The following is an 18,769-nucleotide window of genomic DNA, read 5'->3' as shown; positions in this document are numbered from 1 at the left end:
ATGATGCAAAGTGCATACACAATTTTGAGATCAGTATGCATAGACTGATGGGCCCATTATAAAATGGACCCATTACTTCAATAATGCATGCACCCATAACTCCAATGCATTAAATTCTATGGAGATGAGTACAACACGTTAACATAACAGACTTAGAAAATCAAAACAACACGGCATTTATAACATGATTGAATCGTACATGGCAGAATCATCCATTTATAGCAAGTATACTGTATATCTATGCTGTAAAAAGGAAATAAATAACGCTCCCTCCGTTCTTTATAGTTGAGTCATTTTTTTTTATTTCTACTCCCTCTGTTTCTTCATAGTTTCATCATAGTTGAGTCATTTCCATATATGACAACTTTTTTCTCTTTATTACTTTTCTCTCTAACTTTATTCTCTCTATATTTTCCTCATTCTTACTTTTTTATCTATTTATTTAGCACACCCAACATTCATTTCTAAAACTACGTGCCAAAAAGTTCCGCCTCAACTATGAAGAAACGGAGGGAGTACTATATTAATTTTGATTACAAATTACTCATGAAAAATGAGGCTTCAAATTTATCCATATCACATTTGCTCAATATAATCAACGCCTCAATTCCACCACACTTTGCATCAGATAAATAAACCGTATTCATAAACGGAAACCAGCCCAGCCCGATCCAAACCGGTTTCCCCAACCCGAAATCCACCTCATGACCCGGAAACCCAACCAGGCTCGAGAAACCCAAGCAAACAACATTCTCATTATCAATCAGATCCGCATTCTCTTCCATGAAATTCCTACCAACGCCGTCCACCGCCCTCACCGCCTCCCGCATTTTCCGGACAACCTCAGCGCCGTCGTCTCCCGGCCCCGGACTCGCCCTCGCTTGCCCCAATATGTTCCCGAAGCTATATTTGGACATTGGCGGGTTGACCCGGCCCCTTAGGTTTACTAAATGCAACAGCTCATAAGTTTTATTCAGGTCGAATCTCGCGCCCGTGGCCGCTATGAACCGGGTCCATATAAAAGCCGTCAAGGCCTCGGACCGGCTCGGCCTCCGCCCTCCACCGGTTGAGTACCTTTCCCGAAGAGCGGATATCTCTGACTCCGGGAAAGTGAAAATCCTCGCCACGTGCTCTTCTTTCGTCAGGTCCGAGGCGGCGGCCCTGTCCACGGGAATATCCCGTGGCGGGAAATATGCTGCAGCCTCGAACCTGGGGATCAGCGTGGCCGAGGAGGAGGACCAGGCCTTGGCGAACATGAAGGCGGATAAAGCGTCTCCCGCTTTGTGGGATATCGAGATTGCGACGGCGACGCCGCCGCAGCGGAAGTAGGTGGCTTGAACGGCCATGCAAAGGCCTAGGGTTTTGGGGGGGATTGCGAATTTGTAGGTGTTTTGGGGGTGTGGATTGGTGACGGCTTGAGAGAGGGTGCAGTTGGCTTCGGCTTCGGCGAAGGGGACGCCGGCGTCGTTGCAGTGGACGTAGAGGTTGCCGACGAGGCGGCCGGCGAGGGGGTAGTAGAGGGAGAGGGTTTTGGAGAGGGATTGTTTGAGGTGGTTTGAAAATTGGGATTGGGAGATTTTGGGGTTTGATGAGTAGAAGTAGATGATGGGCATCAAGACTGGAGCAAAGATTTGATCAAGAAAGGAAAGGTAGTGTTTTTGGAGTGATTTTGGGGTTGGAGAAGATGGTTTGATGGTTTCAATTGAAATTACTCTTGTTTCAATCTCCATAACTCAAAAACTTATTTTGATGGTTATTGGTTTTCTTCTCACCACAACACAAGAATTATATAGGTGCGAACGCAGCCTCCTCACATCTAAATAATTGAGTTCAAAATGTGTGTGCGCGTGCATTGGTCTATTGGTAGAATGATAATGTTTGAAGCTGCCAGAAGTTTCGGACTTGAATCCATTATGATACGGTTTGTGAAAGTTTCTATTTATATATCCATTGAAAAAAAAAAGTGATGTTCAAAATGTTAGCGTCTCAATCTCAATCAATATAGAATATACACTTGGAGGATAGATAGTATTAGAGTGAGGGGTATAAGCACAGAAATTAGACCTATTTATTACCCATAAGATCTAATAATTGTCATAAAGATTTTGCATTATCATCTTAAAGGTATTATTGTATGCGCAGGGAAATAAGAGTGCGTTAAATCATTTTTTTGAGATAAATATGTGTTTGTTGACTGATATGTTCGGTTTATTATATTTATAACTGTTCGATAAAGATGTTTATTTTTAGTTAAAAAAATATTGTTTGGGCATGCTATGATATTTTATCCAGTGATATCCTAATTAGTAGGATAACATTGATTGTTTTTTGTGATACTTTTTTGAAACTAATGCATTTATATGTTATGATGATATTAGTTTATTGATGCTATGGTATAGGGGTGGCAAAATGGGTAGCGGGTAATGGGTAATTCCCATCTCGACCCGCTACCCGCCTGGTATTGGGTACCCACTACCCGACGATAACGGGAAACGGGGCGGGATCGGGTAATGCGTTTTAGAGTTTTACGGGTAGCGGGTATACCCACTACCCGCGCGGGTTACCCCTTAGTCCCGATAATACCCGTTATTATTAGTATTAGCCATATTCCATCTTTTAATACTCCCTCCGTTCCATATTAATAGACGTGTTTCAAATAGTTAAAGTAGAAAAAAAAACAAGTAAATAGTTAAATAATAATAGCCTTATACGCACTCATTTTGAAAAATTAAAAATATATAGTTAGAATGGAGGAAAAATAAAGTAAGAGAGATAATAATGTAGAGAAGAGTATTTCTATTATTATTTTTCCAAAATGAGTCAGAAAATGAAATGTCTCTATTAAGGTGGAACAATGGAAGTACTTTATCTAAGAATTCTTTTGAAACATTTATATATTCCAACGAACATACAATTGAAAACTCACCGAACTAGCTATAGAGTGTTCCCTACCTTTTATTCCCAATATATTCAACGTTTACCATTGATATTAATAAAGTAAATTAGGGAACATAGACGGTTGTTATGGTTTTCAAATTTTTTATTAGGATTTCGGGTCGGGTACGGGTACCCGCAATGTCGGGTACGGGATACCCGACACGGGTATCGGGTAATCCCGGTACGTCGCGGGGCGGGTATCGGGACAACAATTTAGCTAAAATCGGGTACGGGTACCCGACTTGTCGGGTGCGGATACCCGCGGGTAACCCGTTTCGCGAGATTATTATTGTTTACAGAAATTAAATCAAATGGTTATTAAATTCTTTACTTATTTACTTTTTGTGTATATATACTTTGTGAATTGAGGGGGACCACCATATTATAATTGGGCAAGACACGATCATAAATTGATTAAAAAATATCTATCCTCTTCCTCTATGAATCTTCTTCACATTCTCAATTATTCAATCAAATTAATTTAACAAACATTATAAAAATAATTGGGTCCACTACTATATGTAAAGAAAAAAATTGTTGTTTATTCATGTATCCGGGACTTGATATTGCTCGTTGAATATATGCTCTTTGAAAATCCAAATTTATTCCCATCTATTTTAATTCATAGTAGTATAATTATAATTTGGCTAGCTAAAACAATTTTCTCTGTAATACTGACATTTCAAAACTCAACGTTTGATTATACTAAGTAATTATCCCTCCGTCCTATTTAAGATTATCCATCTTTCTTTTTAATTTGTCTAAGGTTCATATTAAAATATTCAATTATTTTTTTTCTCTATTAAAATTCTGTAGACATTTTGAGTGGGACGGAAGGTGTAGAAGGTGTCTACAATTAAATCTAATCCATCGATGGCTAAATTGTTTCATTTTCACACTCTGGCAGGTCACAGGTGCATGCATCGACGTTTTACGACGCAAACCGAAATGCAAAATCTTGAATGTATCATTGATTTGCCCCTAACTAAAATCCGCTTCACACAACTGGTACCAGCAAAGTAGAAGCTAATCTTCATCACTTGTGAAATCTAATCATCCTTCGTTCATACCACTTTAACGACTTTCACGAGGAGGGATAAGAAGAAATTAGTGGAATTTAAGACAAATTCCAAAGTTTGTGTATTTACGTGTACAATTATTCGTATTTAAGTATTTTTTTTTTTACTTTATTAATGAAACTATTTATTTCCTATTATCTGTACTATAACCAAAAGCTAATCATATCATATGTGATCCGAATTGAAAATCTCAAAATCCTAACATGCTACATGGTCTAAGACAAGCTCCGTCTCATATTCACACATATGGAATAATCCTTATAACATTTGACACGGATGGAGTCCTAATTCATGGGAATATGTCAGATGATCAGAAGTTGATAACAAGATAATTCTTCAACAAAAGCAAACAAGCGTCTGATTTTGGAGATTGTACAAATTATATTCCATTTTAACAAACTGTGGATCTATAGAATATTATGCGTACTGCGTAGGTATAATTCTAAGAAAGCAATTAAATGCATAATATATGTATGAATAATATGCTTAAATAATACTAATACATTACCATAAATCTTGATTTAATAATAGATCGAGCGTTAGAAAAAAATTCTTCAGACAATATGTTTAGTTCCCTGTCATCAGGCCCATATGTTTACTAAATTAATGCACCACAACAGTCATTGCATCGATTTCTTAGTTTAATTAACATGAGATGGAATCAACGATAGAATTCAATATTTGAAAGGAGTAATTCACATTGTTATGCATCAAATTAATACAAAGCATATACAACAAAGAAATTTTTCAAGACAACATAAGCTAGCTAGGGATGCAAACTTTGCAAGATCAAAACAAAAGAAAGATAATGTAACTACGAATTACTATGTGAATCGAAATTTGAAATACGTTTATGACGTAAAAAGAAGCTTCTGCAACTCCAAATCAGCCTCGAATTTCTCCATATCATCTCTCTTCAAACTAACCCACGCCTCGATTCCATCTCCATTTCTTGTATCCTTAAAAATAACCGAATTTTTGTAAGAGAGCCCGGGCGATCCAACCCAGACCGGTTTGCCCCACCCGAAATCCGCCTCATAAACGGGAAGCCTACACAAACTCGTGAAGCTGAAGCTAACCAGCTCGCCCTTGTCGACTTGACCCATTTTCTCCTTCAACGAACCCAAATGCTCCCCGCCCTCCACAGCTTCAATGGCTTCCCGCACTCTCCGCACCAGCTCCACGCCGCTGCCCCCAACCGCCGGCTTAGCTATCGCCATCCGGAATATGTTCCCGAAATGGTATTCGGGCAGGGGCGGGTCGGTCCGGGTCCGAAGGTTAATCGCGTGCTGAACCGTGTAGATCTTACCCGCCTCAGCTTTTAAACCGCTTGCGGATATGAATCTGGTCCATATAAACGTCGACAGGGCTTCAACCCGAGTCGGCCGCCGCTGCTGCAAGTCATCTCCGGCGCCGGCGTATCGTTCCCGGAGAATCTCGATTTTCTTCGCCGGAAATGTGAAAATTTTGGTGGCGATCTCTTCCTTCATCATTCCGGCGGTGGGTTTGTAAACGGAAATGTCTTGCGGCGGGAAATAGGCGGCTGCGTCGAATTTTGGGGGCGGAGAGGCAGCGGCGGCCGCCCAGGAATTGGCGAAGGAGAAGAAGGAGATCGCGTCGGCGATTTTGTGGGAGACTAAGAGGCCGACGGCGACGCCGCCGCACCGGAAAAAGGTGGCTTGAACGGCCATGCAGAGATCAAGGAATTGGTTGAGTGCGAAAGGGAGAAATTTGGTCATGTGTTCAGGGTTTGGATTGGTGATGACGTGTGAGAGGTCGCAGTCGGCTTCGGCCTCGGAGAAGGGGGCGCCGGCGTCGTTGCAGTGGACGTAGAGGTTGCCGACGAGGCGGCCGGCGAGGGGGTAGAAGGTGGAGAGGGTTTTGGATAGGGATTGCTTGAGGTGGTTTGATTTTTGGGAATTGGGGATTTTGGGGTTTGAAGAGTAGAAGTAGACGAGAGGCATGAAGAAGGGTGGAGCTAGTTGGTCTAGGAATGAGAGGTGGTGTTTTTCTAGTGATTTAGGAGTTAAAGTAGATGGCTTGATGGTCTCTGTGGAGATTATGTTTGTTTCAATCTCCATTTTTGTGGGAAAATTGAAGTGATCAAGTGGTTTTGGTTTCTTTTATCCACGCGTAGATGACACTTTTATAAGTGTCACCGTGTGAGTAACAATTTCGTGACTGGAAAGTTACAAGTATTATTAATCTGTCTTATGATTAAGATGTAGCTAGTTTATTGTAATCAAGTCAATGTAAGCATGTTTGAATGGGATTTATTTAATTAAGAGTGATTCAAATTTAATTATGATCACTAGCCTCGAAAGTTTTTTTTAGATTTTTTTTTTATTTTTGAGTAACGATTTCATGACTGAAAAGTTATAAAATTGGATAGTATTTTAATTTGTTTTTATCATGATTAAAATGTAGCTAGTTTAATGCAATCAAGTCAATTTAAGCAAGTTTGGATCCATTTCCATGGGCTTTATTTAATTAAATAGTAATTTTATAAGAGTGATTCAAATTTAATTATGAACACTAGCCTCGAAATTTCTTTTAGAATTTTATTTTTGAGATGGAAGAAGTTTTTTCTCTCCTAAAGGAGAAAAAGGCATATATAGGTTAAATAAATTATTTTCCAATATTTCGTTACATATATAACTCATTCTAGTTGGTGAATTTTGAACTCAGTAGTATTCTCTCTTTCTCATTTAAGATGATTAAGTTTTTTTTTTATTTGTCTCAACAAAAATAATCCATTACTAAAACTAAAATCGTCTTTTTTTAAAAAAATTATTCACTTTCTCATACATTACTTTCTCCACTTTAACACATACTCTCTGTGTCACTGAAATTTGTCGATTATATCCATTTTCATTCATCCTAAAAATTTGTCACCTTTTACTTTTATCATTTTTTATAGTGGATTTCACATTCCAATAATTCATTTTCATGCACATTTTTTTGTAAAACTAATAGTATATAAAAGTACGACTTATGTGCCACTAACTTTTTCAATCCAATTTTTATTATTTTTATAAAACATTATCGAATTAAATGGTGACAAAGTATAAGATAAAATTGCAAAAAATTTTGTACCACCTAAAAAGAATATCTTCCTAGCTTGGAGTGACAGAGGGAGTAACTCTTAATATTGCTAAATGGACAAGAACAATGCCTCACGTGTAATAATAATGTAACAAGTATCTTTACTTTAGTGATATAGTATAGTCTTTCCTTTCTGGAAATCGGAAACCATGATCTAGACATGTGGAAGGTATATATCATAGTGCAACATCACATTCATAATAAAAAAATAGTGTGGCATATTAACATTTTCTTCACTTATCCGGTTATCCCAATAGTGCGGTTTGGTTTTTCCATTAATTAATTTATTCATTAATTCAAATAAAACTTGCAACTTTCAATTTACAATTCCCCTAAATTGAATTCCTTCCAACTGTATATTTTTATATAGGATTATTTGATTAAAATATATTAGTAAGATTTTAATAAAAATAAGAATTGATTTTAATACAAAACCAAGTTTAAAATCATGAGATTTGTCGATGTGATGCTAGCATATTATGTGAAGTAGTATTTTCTATAATTGTCACAGTTAGTTACTCCGTTTTTAGGTCTTTTTTAAAAAATTCGGATTTGAGGTTATTTTTAGATTATTTTAGATTATCTTTTTAGAATGATCTAAAAATACATTATTTCTTCCTTTCTCTAATAATTGTCCGTTTTGATTCGAGTTTTAAAAAATATAAAAGAACGCGGGTTGAAATATAGGTTCCATTTTTATATATTAGATTTATAATAAAATACGAATAGAATGAATTAGTGGAATGTGTGGTCTACTATCATTTATAGTAAAAAGTGAAAGCAAACAATTAATTGAGAACGATGAAAATTTAAAAAAAAAGAACAATTAATAAGAGACATAAGAAATAACAATGACCACAATTATATCTAAAATTGATCTCAATATTTTTAGTTTTGTGTTCTATATTAAGATTAAATTTTACGTACATATCACGAGTTTATATTAATATACGTATTTATCCCGATAGTGATGATTGAAATATTCAACAAATTAGGTAGCTTAATGCACAAGTCACGCGGTTTTTCCTTGGTTGAAATTCATACAACAAACTAATTTATTTATAATTAGCATTATTATATAACATTTATGAAAGTCAGCCACGCAAAAGTATAAATAATTAATTGACCTAAAAAAAATAAGTGATATTTAAATTGGGGATGTCACAAAATAGCAAATTGCGATATTATTTCTAGTGGATGGAAACTGTATATTCACCTATGCTATATCTATCTATAAAATTAGACCAATTCTAAATATTAAAATTTTTAAATAAATACTATCCTCAGCGGCATATCCAGTATAGAACAAGGAGTACAACTGTACTCCCAAAACTTTGTCTTTAATACTATATATGTCGTTCTATATTAACAAAATCCATTAGTAGTCTAGTGGAATATGGGCTTTTACTGCAGACTAGAGGCCTGTGTTGGTCCTCTTGAGCACATTTCCCTCGTTTTCCTTTTTACTGTAGCCTACCTTTCTCTAAATTAACCAATAGCTTGCTCTTTTTTCATTTAATAGTTTAGTCTTTCATATTTTTTTTCATTAATTATTTTTAATAAATACTTATATGACTAGTATAAACTATAAAGTAATAGTAGTATATTTTTGCAACAGTGTACAAAAAAGACTCAACATAAATTACTAAATTAAAATAAGTAGTATTATAAAGTAATATTTATAAAACTAACCTCCTCGTAACATTCATATCTATATAATTATATTTCTAAGTAACAAAATATGGATACTTATATTTCAAATGTAAGTATAATTTTTGTGATACTATATACTATCTCCATTCCTGAAAACTTGTCCCATTTTTCTATTTCCGTCCATTTCCTAAAATTTGTCTCATTTAATTTTTTTTTTATCATTTTTGATAGTAGACTCCATATTCCACTAACTCATTCCTACTTACATTCCTACAAAAGTAAGACCCACAATCCACTAATTTTTTCAACTCATTTTTCATTACATTTCTTAAAACCCGTGCCGAGTCAAAGTGGGATAAATTTTGGAGGACGGAGGTAGAATAATTTATTTTTATTTAAAATAAAACTTTTAGATAAAAAAAATAAAGAGAAAGATTTTATTTTATAAAATAGAATAATTGAAATAACATAACAAAGAAAATATAAAAGATTAGTTAAATTTGAAAATTTTATGTCTGTAATTATTTTTTGCACCCCATATCAAAAATTCTGGATACGCTACTGACTATCCTTACAGATCATTCTAAATTTAACCCCACAATTCACTAACACTACTTCCACCATCTTCTCTCTCTACCATTTGCGCTTTAAAACCCACCATTTATAACTTTGTCTAATTTTTTTGGACTCAGGTTAATAATATACTCCCTCCGTTCCGCAGTCATGGAGACATTTTGCCATTTTGGTATGTTCTATAATAGTGGAGTCATTTTATTTTTAAGCAAACGTCAACACATTTTTTCTTTCTTGCTTTATTCTCTGTTATTTTATTCTCTCTTTATCTTTCTATAATTTTCATTTCTTGCTTCATTCTACTTTTACGTAACTCACTTAACACAATTTTTCTTAACTAGTGCTGAAAAAAATAACCCCACTACTGTAGAACAGAGGAAATATTATTATATTATGCTTGATGGGTTGGGACCAGGTCATCCCATGCCGCGCTGGATTGGGACCTAATTGATAATTCTAACCACACATTAAACTGATGACGTAAGTTTCATTATCCACTATAAGTATTTCAATTATTTTTCTTTTTTACTTTTAATACTTGCCAATGCATTTGTGTTGTCACCAAAATCTCCTATTTTAAGGAACATAAAAAGTATTTTAAAATAAATATATACTGTACTATTCCCTTCGTCCTATGATTTTTTTTTTCTTTTTTGTTCGTCCCATAAAAATATTACATTTCCATTTATAAAAAATTAACTAAACTCATTACTCATAAATATCAATCCAAAAACTTGGTGCACTAATTATTAGTGCTAAAAATACTTGCAAATATACAATGTAGATCTAGTATAGCTAAAGGTCAGTACCGAGATATCGAACACAGGGAATAAGATTGCAACTGTCTATTACACAGGAATAAGATTGCAACTGTCTATTATGTACTAAGCGTCATATACTATTTAGAGACACGAGATTTTTGGGTTGATTAATTAAACTAGGCAAAAAGAAAGAAAGAAATAATAATAAATAAAAACAAATAATACAAAACAAACTCAGGAATGCAGAATTTTAGGAACCACAATCAAAAGCTAATATCCAAAGGACTTTCTTGAATTACGGTCTCTAGAGTTACTAAGCTATCACATACATAAAACTATATCTTCTCCCAAAGCACATAATTTGTAGATTGCTACCTATAACCAGTGGCGAAGCCAGGAATTCGGAGCTGGGGGCCCCAAGAATTTTTTTAAAAAATAAAACATAAATATTATTATAAAAAAATTCAATGTTCAAAAATTGAAACTACATCATAACATTTGTCTTCTATTCTTCATTTTCTGAAATCGCTGCATAATAGCTTCATTAGTAACATTAAGAAGCACTTCTCTTTCAATATATGGAACTAAGCAATCATTTAATAATTGGTCTCCCATACTATTGCGTAGAGAAGTCTTGATGAACTTCATTGCTGAAAAAACTCTTTCTACCGAAGCGGTGGCAACTGGTAAGATCAATGATAACTTAATCAACAAATAAACCAATGGAAAAACTTCATGTTTCCTGGTAGAAACCATCTTTTGTGAAAGACCTCATATCCCTGATATCTGTGAAAAATTTTCATCTATGCGCACATCGATGATAAATGTTTCAAGTTTCCTTTCAAGCTCATACAAAGTAACTTCCGAAAATTCTGATGGATAATACCTTGCAAGATGAAGCAGCTTCTCCGAATCAAATGCAGAAAATGAATCTCTAGGATCGAAACATGTCATGCATAAAAGTAAATATGTGTTGACTTCATCAAAACGTTGATTCAACTCTTGAGATTGCATGTCAATCACTGAATAGAATAGCTCAACTCGATAATGGTGGAGATTCTTCGTTTTCTCAGCTCCCCGTCTTACTCTTCTTTGAGGTACAAACTCATCTTCCATGTCAAGCAGAGCTATGTTATGTTCGCTACAAAACTTTGAAACATCAGTAAGCAAAAGCTCCCAACCTTTTTCTCTCATTGTTTGCAAACGTAATTTTGTCACCTTAACAAGATTCATTGCATTAACAATTCATGTGTGATTCCCAAGATTTGTTTCATAAGATGTAACACAAAGACAAACTCAAAACGAGTTATAATTTCTGACACATCAACAGCTTCAGCCCTCGTTGAATCATCAGTACCATTCTCCTCAACATACTCAATAACATCAACAACAGAAGAAAATAAATTTATCAAGTTTATGAGAGTACCATAATGTGAACTCCACCGAGTATCTCCAGGCCGCTTCAATGACATTTCTTGATTCAATCCTCTTCTAGTGTTAACTTCATCACTTGCAATCCTTTCAATAATCTTTTCTCTTTGTCTCTCCCGAAGTATATCTCTGCGCTTACAAGAACCTCCAGCAGTGTTACATAAATGAGCGATAGTATTATAAAAAGACCCAATACTTGTATGTTTTTTAGCAACAACAATTGTGAGTTGAAGCTGGTGAGCAAAACAATGTACATAATAAGCACTTGCGTTCCTCTTTAGTATCAAAGTTTTCAGTCCTTTGAGCTCACCTCTCATGTTGCTTGCACCATCATATCCTTGACCTCTCAAACTAGATACACTTAAATCATAAGTAGATAATAAGGAATCAAGTGCTCTCTCAAGTGAGGTCGTTGTTGTGTCACTAACATGCACAAGACCAAGAAAGCATTCCAGAACACATCCACTCTTGTACACATATCGTACGACAACACTCATTTGCTCTTTGATAGATACATCTCGACATTCATCAACTAGTATGGAGAAGAAATCATTTCCCATATCCTGCACAATAAGTTTTGTTGTCTCAACAGCAATTGCATTTACGATATCTTTCTGAATATCTGATGAAGTTAATTTGAGGTTTGCAGGAGCATTTTTTAGTACAACATTAAATATCTCTTCACTGCAAGAAGCAATAACTTTCAAAAGCTCAAGAAAGTTGCCTTGATTCAAGGATTCTTCAGACTCATCATGTCCACGAAAAGTCATGCCTTGCGTGATAAGATAACGAATAGCCATAATTGTTGCATTTAATCTGCAACGGTAATCAAGCTAAGATTGTGTTGATTGTTTTACTAAAGCAACCTCAATGTGTTGGGCTTGATTCATCAAATCTTGACTTGCTAATCTACACCTATTATGAGCACTAGTATGATCTCCAACATGATCTCTCAATCTTTCTTTTTTGCACTATGTTTTAAATCCTCCAGACACAAAAGCATCTTGTCCATTTCCATATACTCTCGAAAAAAGATAGCAATACAAGCAAAAAGCTGCTTCTTTGGTAGTACTATACTCGAGCCAACCCTTAAATTCATCAAACCAATGTGACACAAATTTACGTTTTCGATTTCCATTTATTGTAGGACGAAAATCATGCTCACGTGGTCGACATGGCCCTTTAAGTAAGTAAGCTCTACAAACTTGTTCTATCAAGTTTGGTGGATAACTCATTATATCCGGTCGTTGCCCTGGATCACTTGGAAGATTGTCTAGATCGACTTCACTTTTCTCTTCATTCTATAATTCTTGTGGTTCAGTATGTGGAGGTCTACTAACCGGCGAAGATGAAACTTCAAGACTAGGAGAAACTTTCTTGAAATAACGTTCCATTTACCTAATTATAATTCAACATATAATAAACTTTATTAATCTAAAACAATAGATAAATTATCTAATAATTACTGCAGTTAGCCAGTTAATATTCTTGATAAATTAAAGTATAAAACTAAAACGCATTAAGTGTCGAATCTAATATAATCTCTATTTCGTATGATCATATTCAACAATTCAAAAACTTTGGTGTTTGAAGTGAATCTCACAGCACAAGACAGAAATCAGTAAATCAAATTATTTGTTATTTAGTAGTTTTTTTTCACATCACAACTCCAAAAATCTAAACAATTATAATAAGTAAAATATATTTTAATCGGCTATCACAAATACTTACAGAAATCTAAACAATTATAATAAGTAAAATATATTTTAATCGGCTATCACACATACTTACAAAAATCTAAATAATTATAATAAGTAAAATATATTTTAATCGGCTATCACAAATACTTTGCCTATAGGAGAGGCAAAGTAATTGAGGCAAAAGTAATTGAATATGAGTATACGTGTAGTTTAGGTCATATTTATACCTTTATTATGTACATATAGTGAAATTACCAAAATACCCCTAGTTATTTTACAAAATTCATGGGGGGCCATGGGCCCCTGATGGTTCCAGGTTCTTTCCCTAGTTTTACGTATGCAATTTGGAGTGTATCCAACTGATCAGGAAGAGATTCCCGACCCAGCTGAGTCATTGGTACGACAACCGGGACCTGGCTTCAAACAAGTTTCCTCAACCCACTTCTAATGATTAGTATAATGGAGGTAGGGGTCGAATCCCACGAGGATGGACACGTTTTGATAACTGCGGTGACTTTCCTGGGTGTTTTGGTTAGCTACCACGCTTGGGTTGAGATTTTACCTAGGCGAGAAATAAAGGTGGTACTCTACTGACTAGTAGGCGTGAAAATAACAGGCATGTGGTGGTGTTCGTGAAAATAGGGGACAATGTGTCTCAGATGCATATGGAAAGTAGACAGTTACTAAAAGAGGAAAATTAGACAACAAGGTATATCTGGTGGCTGGGGCTCTCTGACAGGTCTGGATAGTACAACTGAAAAGTAGGGAACAAAAGCAAAAGTAACTTAAAAGTAAAAGTGGTCCAAACTAAAGTTGATTTTGACGTTTTCTTCTTCACCAAGTATTGACAAAAATCATATGAACACAAACACCATATATAAACTTCAGATTCATAAACTCAAGCTCAAGATCCATCGATTAAAATGCTCAAACTTAAATTAAACGGTGAAACTGCAACCTTACTTCTACTGACTGACATGCAAGGTGGTAATCACGGCGTAGAAAAGAAACTCATGCACGGAAATTTGACTAAACATAACTGCAACTTCAAATTAACAACTCCAGATAAGAAAGCACTCAGAAATTAAAAGCAATAGTTAGATCTAACTTCCCTAGGCAGAATGAAGCAAACTCGAACCAAAGCGACATGCGAAATAGAAACTTCATAACGTAAATGTTGAAAAATAACAAAGTACTTCAAAAGGCAACAGCGAAGAGTGTTTGCAACAAAAACAACGACAAAAACAAGTAAGGATTAAACTAGGAAACAAAGTAACGATTGTTTGGCCACTCCGGGCGATGATGCTGCTATACTACTACGATAACTGGCTGGAACGGCGGGCTGATGACTTCTCCGGCAGACTCTTGGACGTCAAGTGACCATGGCTGTGGCAATGAACGAGAGATTGGATAATGCTGAAGGAACTGATCTTCTAGAGAGTATTCTAACTAAGTGTGGTAGCTGGACTCTAAAGGCGAACTCCTTCTCTCTCTCCAAGTGGCTTCTTTTATAGGGAGGCTTGCCCTTGCTTTTAGGGTAGACTTCCTTCAAGTTTTAACTTTTATGCCCTTGTTAATGATCATCCCAGCTATCCTTCTTCTCCATCTCAAGCCTTTTCTCTGGCATGCATCCTGGTCAGTATTGCACCCTTTTAGCGCCCTTTTCACTTGCGTCACCTGAATCGTTTCTTACTGACTTGGATCCTTTAATCCTGCACACTTGAGCAACTGTTTTGCAGATAATGCATGCATTTCACGACATACTGACCAGTAACCAAGGCTTAGAATACGACTTATCAGCCCCCCTGGCCCCTCTTTACCTTCGCCACTGCCTATAACCGAAGTCTCCTTCCTAGAACTAAGGCAACAATTCCTAAAAACTCTTAAGATAAATTTGCTTCATTCAAAGGATCAAATCTTTCGATTTTATTGGCAAAGACGTCAATTTCTCCTCTTTCAAATTAGACTACTCACTTCTCAGTTCTTGTAGTAAAATCCACATGCACTCATAAGATGGATAATCAAACAAATGTATAAGCACAAGAGAAATTGAATTAACTACAAGAGCTAACAAGGAAAAAAATTGAATAAATAACTCAAAATCAAAGCGTGTTACCAAAAATTGCACAAAAGATGTTTACTACTCATAGACAAGTAAAAACAACAAAAAGTACTAGACATGAAGAAAAACAAAATAAAACCCAAGGTTGAATTATGCAGTCTTCAGTTTTCTCTTGTCTGGATCTACAGAACTCCGCTCCAATGGATGATGGAAGAATAATATGTGGAATATATGGGATGGAAGAAGAAGTATAGGGATGGAGAGGGTTGGAGGCTCCGAGATGAATATTATAAATTAGGTTAAAGGGTATATATAGGATTTTAAAAGGTTTATAATAGGTAAAAAGTATAATACCCCAACTTTTTCTACCTTTTTATTTGCTCTTGAAATGACGTCGTTGTGCACCTGAAAATTTTTCGCTTTGTTTCTTTTGTCGAGAGAAGGATTTTACAAACTTGGGCTTAAACAATTATTATTTTCTAGCCAATTTAAAACCCACTTATTATGAGCCCAAAACTTTTTTATTTAGTGTTTCCTTCTTTGAGCCCATCTTAGATCAATAACCTAGTCAGCAAGAATTTTAAACGTGAAATCACCACTCATTTTTCTGTTCCACAAAATCCGACTTTGACAAGCTGAAAAAGATTTCTTGAAATCAGTTTTCTATGTATATATATCTATCTCCCCATGAGTGCACGTTTCATCACAATCAATTCCAAGAAAATCCAAAGAGTTAGAAATTAGAGAATGAGAGATGATATGCACTATGTTTTGAGAAGAGTTGGGCCAAGGGAGTAGAGATGATGTGAGAGGATGACGGAGAATTTCGCTGAGGAAGCGACGGCAGAGGCGGCGCTGCACCGCTGTGGAAAGTACAACTGCGATTGATCATCGTGGAATAGCCGGTGCATACGGAGCCGAAGGCGGCGGCGTGATTTCGAGTGGATGAGTGCAGCGGTGGTGCGAAGCTGATCGGGACAACGATGGCACTGCTTGTACGCTCGATGAATCCCGAACAACAGCAGCAACGATTGAGGTGGGCTTTCTTTTTAAATAAGGGCAATGCCCTAAGTATATTTTTATGTGAAAATGAATATTTGTCATGCCGTGTTTTGTTTTATCTATGGAACCTATCTGCTGTGGCTTTTGCCATCTATGGATAATCGATTTCGGGTCTGACTAGGGAGTGAGTCCCTACTCAGGCTAGTGTACACCAATGGGGATCGTGAGCCGTCTTTTGGGGACCGGTCTAGTGACTTGGAATGTGGCCACATTCCTTGTCATCAATGGATCAGATATGGTAGACATCTATGAGAAAATGACTGCAGTCGAATTTTACAATGGAAATGATTTTAGTGTCTCGGCATTTTTAAAGTTAAACCCCGATTGCACTCAATGGTGGCATGATAAATACTTATTATAAAAATGTTTTCGGCATGAGTCCACTGAGTGCATCTCAGCCCTGCATTTCTTTTGAAAAATGTGCAGGTTGAGCTGTGACGAGCGCGGTGGGTGTTGAGCATAAAAGTGAAGAAAATAACAAATAAAAGATATCGAATATATTATGTCTTCATACATAGTATTATTCTTCTCTCGAATGCTTCCGCTGAATGTTGTTTCTTTTATTCCAAGTATTGTTGATAATATTCGTTTCGAGTTGTTGATTGTTGAATTGATACTCTGATTTTATTCGAGCTATTCCATTTATGTTGAGCTATGGTCGAGTTTTGTTGTTTCCCCCTTTCTTCCCCGCTTCTTTAACCCACCCCTAGTCGCGATTCACCGTGTTTTCTATCCTTAGAAAATGCGGGCGTGACAAGTGTCCTCCAAGTAATAAGAAATATGGTAATATCGAATCCTTCAATTAATTGGAGAGATTTGGTATCACAAGGCAACAATTTCTTTCCTTCCTTAATTTCCACCTAATTTTGATTGCACTGCGCAATGTTCGTAGAATTTCCATAACTTTCCCCACAGAACTCCGATTTAGATGTTCAAGGTACCCACAAAAAGCTATTTTGAAGACAAAGAGAATGGTATGTAGTAGGAACTGATTGGACTTCAAACTCATTAGCAGAATGGGATCGAACAGAGGCTGCTGCACTTTAACCTTTTTTGCACCTTTTTTCTATCTTTTTCTATCATTTATCAACAAACACATCAAAATACCAAAATATACAATATATGTATTTTAAGAACATAGTTTGCATGATTGACATTTAAAACGAGCCAACTCTAGGCCTTAAAAACATGCAAATCCCGTGTTTATCAATATATTTATTTACAACTTATACTGCTAGGATCTACCATTAAACACTATTAATAATGTGGGTAACTGACATGGAATCCAACGTACATACACCAATAGCTACGGCAGAGACGGCGATCAATTGGCTTGGACACAATGCTGAGACATTTGCAACTACGGCGATCAGTTTGGTTTGAGCACCTCCTGTAACCAAAAGCTAATCATATGTGATCATAAAATCCTAACATGCTATATGGTCTGTTGGGTCTCAGTGGTGCACACCCGAACTCCACATTAGTATGATATTGTTCGCTTTGGGAAAAGTCCTTACGGTTTTGCTCTTGGGGTACTCCCCAAAAGGCCTCATACAAATGGAGTTGGGGAAAGCTAATTTATATGCTTACAACTCTTGTCCATTCTCCATTGTGGGATATGGTTTGCATTACCACAATCCTCCCCTCAAACCAAGACCACCAGACAACATATCACATGTCTACCCCATGTTACAGGTCCCTAGGTCACCGCGGGTCTTGGTCGAGCTCACTCAGAGACATTGGAGAACTTGCAAGCTCAATCCACCGAACCCCGAGCCACACAGGCCTAGCCCTTGAACCAGGGCTCTGATACCATTGTTGGGGATCAGTGGCGCACACCCGAACTCCACATTAGTATGATATTGTCCGCTTTGGGCAAAGACTTCACGGTTTTGCTCTAGGGGTACTCCCCAAAAGGCCTCATACTAATGGAGTTGGGGAAGCCCATTTATATGCTTGAAACTCTTATTCATTCTCTGATGTGGGAATTGTTTACCCTCACATGGTCGAAGACTACTCTGCATCATATTCGCACATAAAGAACATGTCAGATGATCAGAGGTTGATAACATGAGAACTCTTTACATGGAGAAAAGCAAATTATATTCAATTTTAATAAATTGTTAGATCTTATGCAACAATGCTTTTCTTGGTTTTCTAATTCTATTGATGGTGTTAGATCTTTTAGGGTGTATTTAAATTGGTAGATCGGAATAGTTAAAGGGTATTTACTTGTCCAATCTAGTGTTTGAATTGCCATATAAATATTATGTGTGACCCATTCATAGGGTAAGAGCCAATTGTAATAGGGCAAGAAAAGAGAGTATTACTATCAACAAAAATTCAGTAATAGCAATAAATGCCAATTTTAAATTAACTGAAATTAGTCAATTACTAATATAGCCT

General features: G+C 36.2%; 2 protein-coding genes and 1 pseudogene across 2 annotated transcripts; all 3 read right to left on the bottom strand.

Annotated features, from left to right (window-relative positions):
- Positions 1 to 499: 499 nt before the first annotated feature.
- Positions 500 to 1,913, bottom strand: LOC125204871 (stemmadenine O-acetyltransferase-like). The gene has a single exon (XM_048103628.2). It carries the CDS (start codon positions 1,728 to 1,730, stop codon positions 534 to 536), a length of 1,197 nt encoding a protein of 398 aa, XP_047959585.2. The 5' UTR covers positions 1,731 to 1,913; the 3' UTR covers positions 500 to 533.
- Positions 1,914 to 4,705: 2,792 nt separating this feature from the next.
- LOC125208061 (stemmadenine O-acetyltransferase-like) lies at positions 4,706 to 6,110 on the bottom strand. The gene has a single exon (XM_048107610.2). It carries the CDS (start codon positions 6,095 to 6,097, stop codon positions 4,868 to 4,870), a length of 1,230 nt encoding a protein of 409 aa, XP_047963567.1. The 5' UTR covers positions 6,098 to 6,110; the 3' UTR covers positions 4,706 to 4,867.
- A 4,487-nt stretch (positions 6,111 to 10,597) lies between these two features.
- Positions 10,598 to 12,933, bottom strand: LOC148923760 (uncharacterized; annotated as a pseudogene).
- Positions 12,934 to 18,769: the final 5,836 nt, after the last annotated feature.

Source organism: Salvia hispanica, chromosome 6, assembly GCF_029641045.1.
Source record: "Salvia hispanica isolate PSC_SH4W2 chromosome 6, Shi_PSC_v1, whole genome shotgun sequence".
Taxonomy (NCBI): domain Eukaryota; kingdom Viridiplantae; phylum Streptophyta; class Magnoliopsida; order Lamiales; family Lamiaceae; genus Salvia; species Salvia hispanica.
The sequence above is the reverse complement of the archived record's forward strand: the minus strand, read 5'-3'. Positions and strand labels throughout refer to the sequence as shown.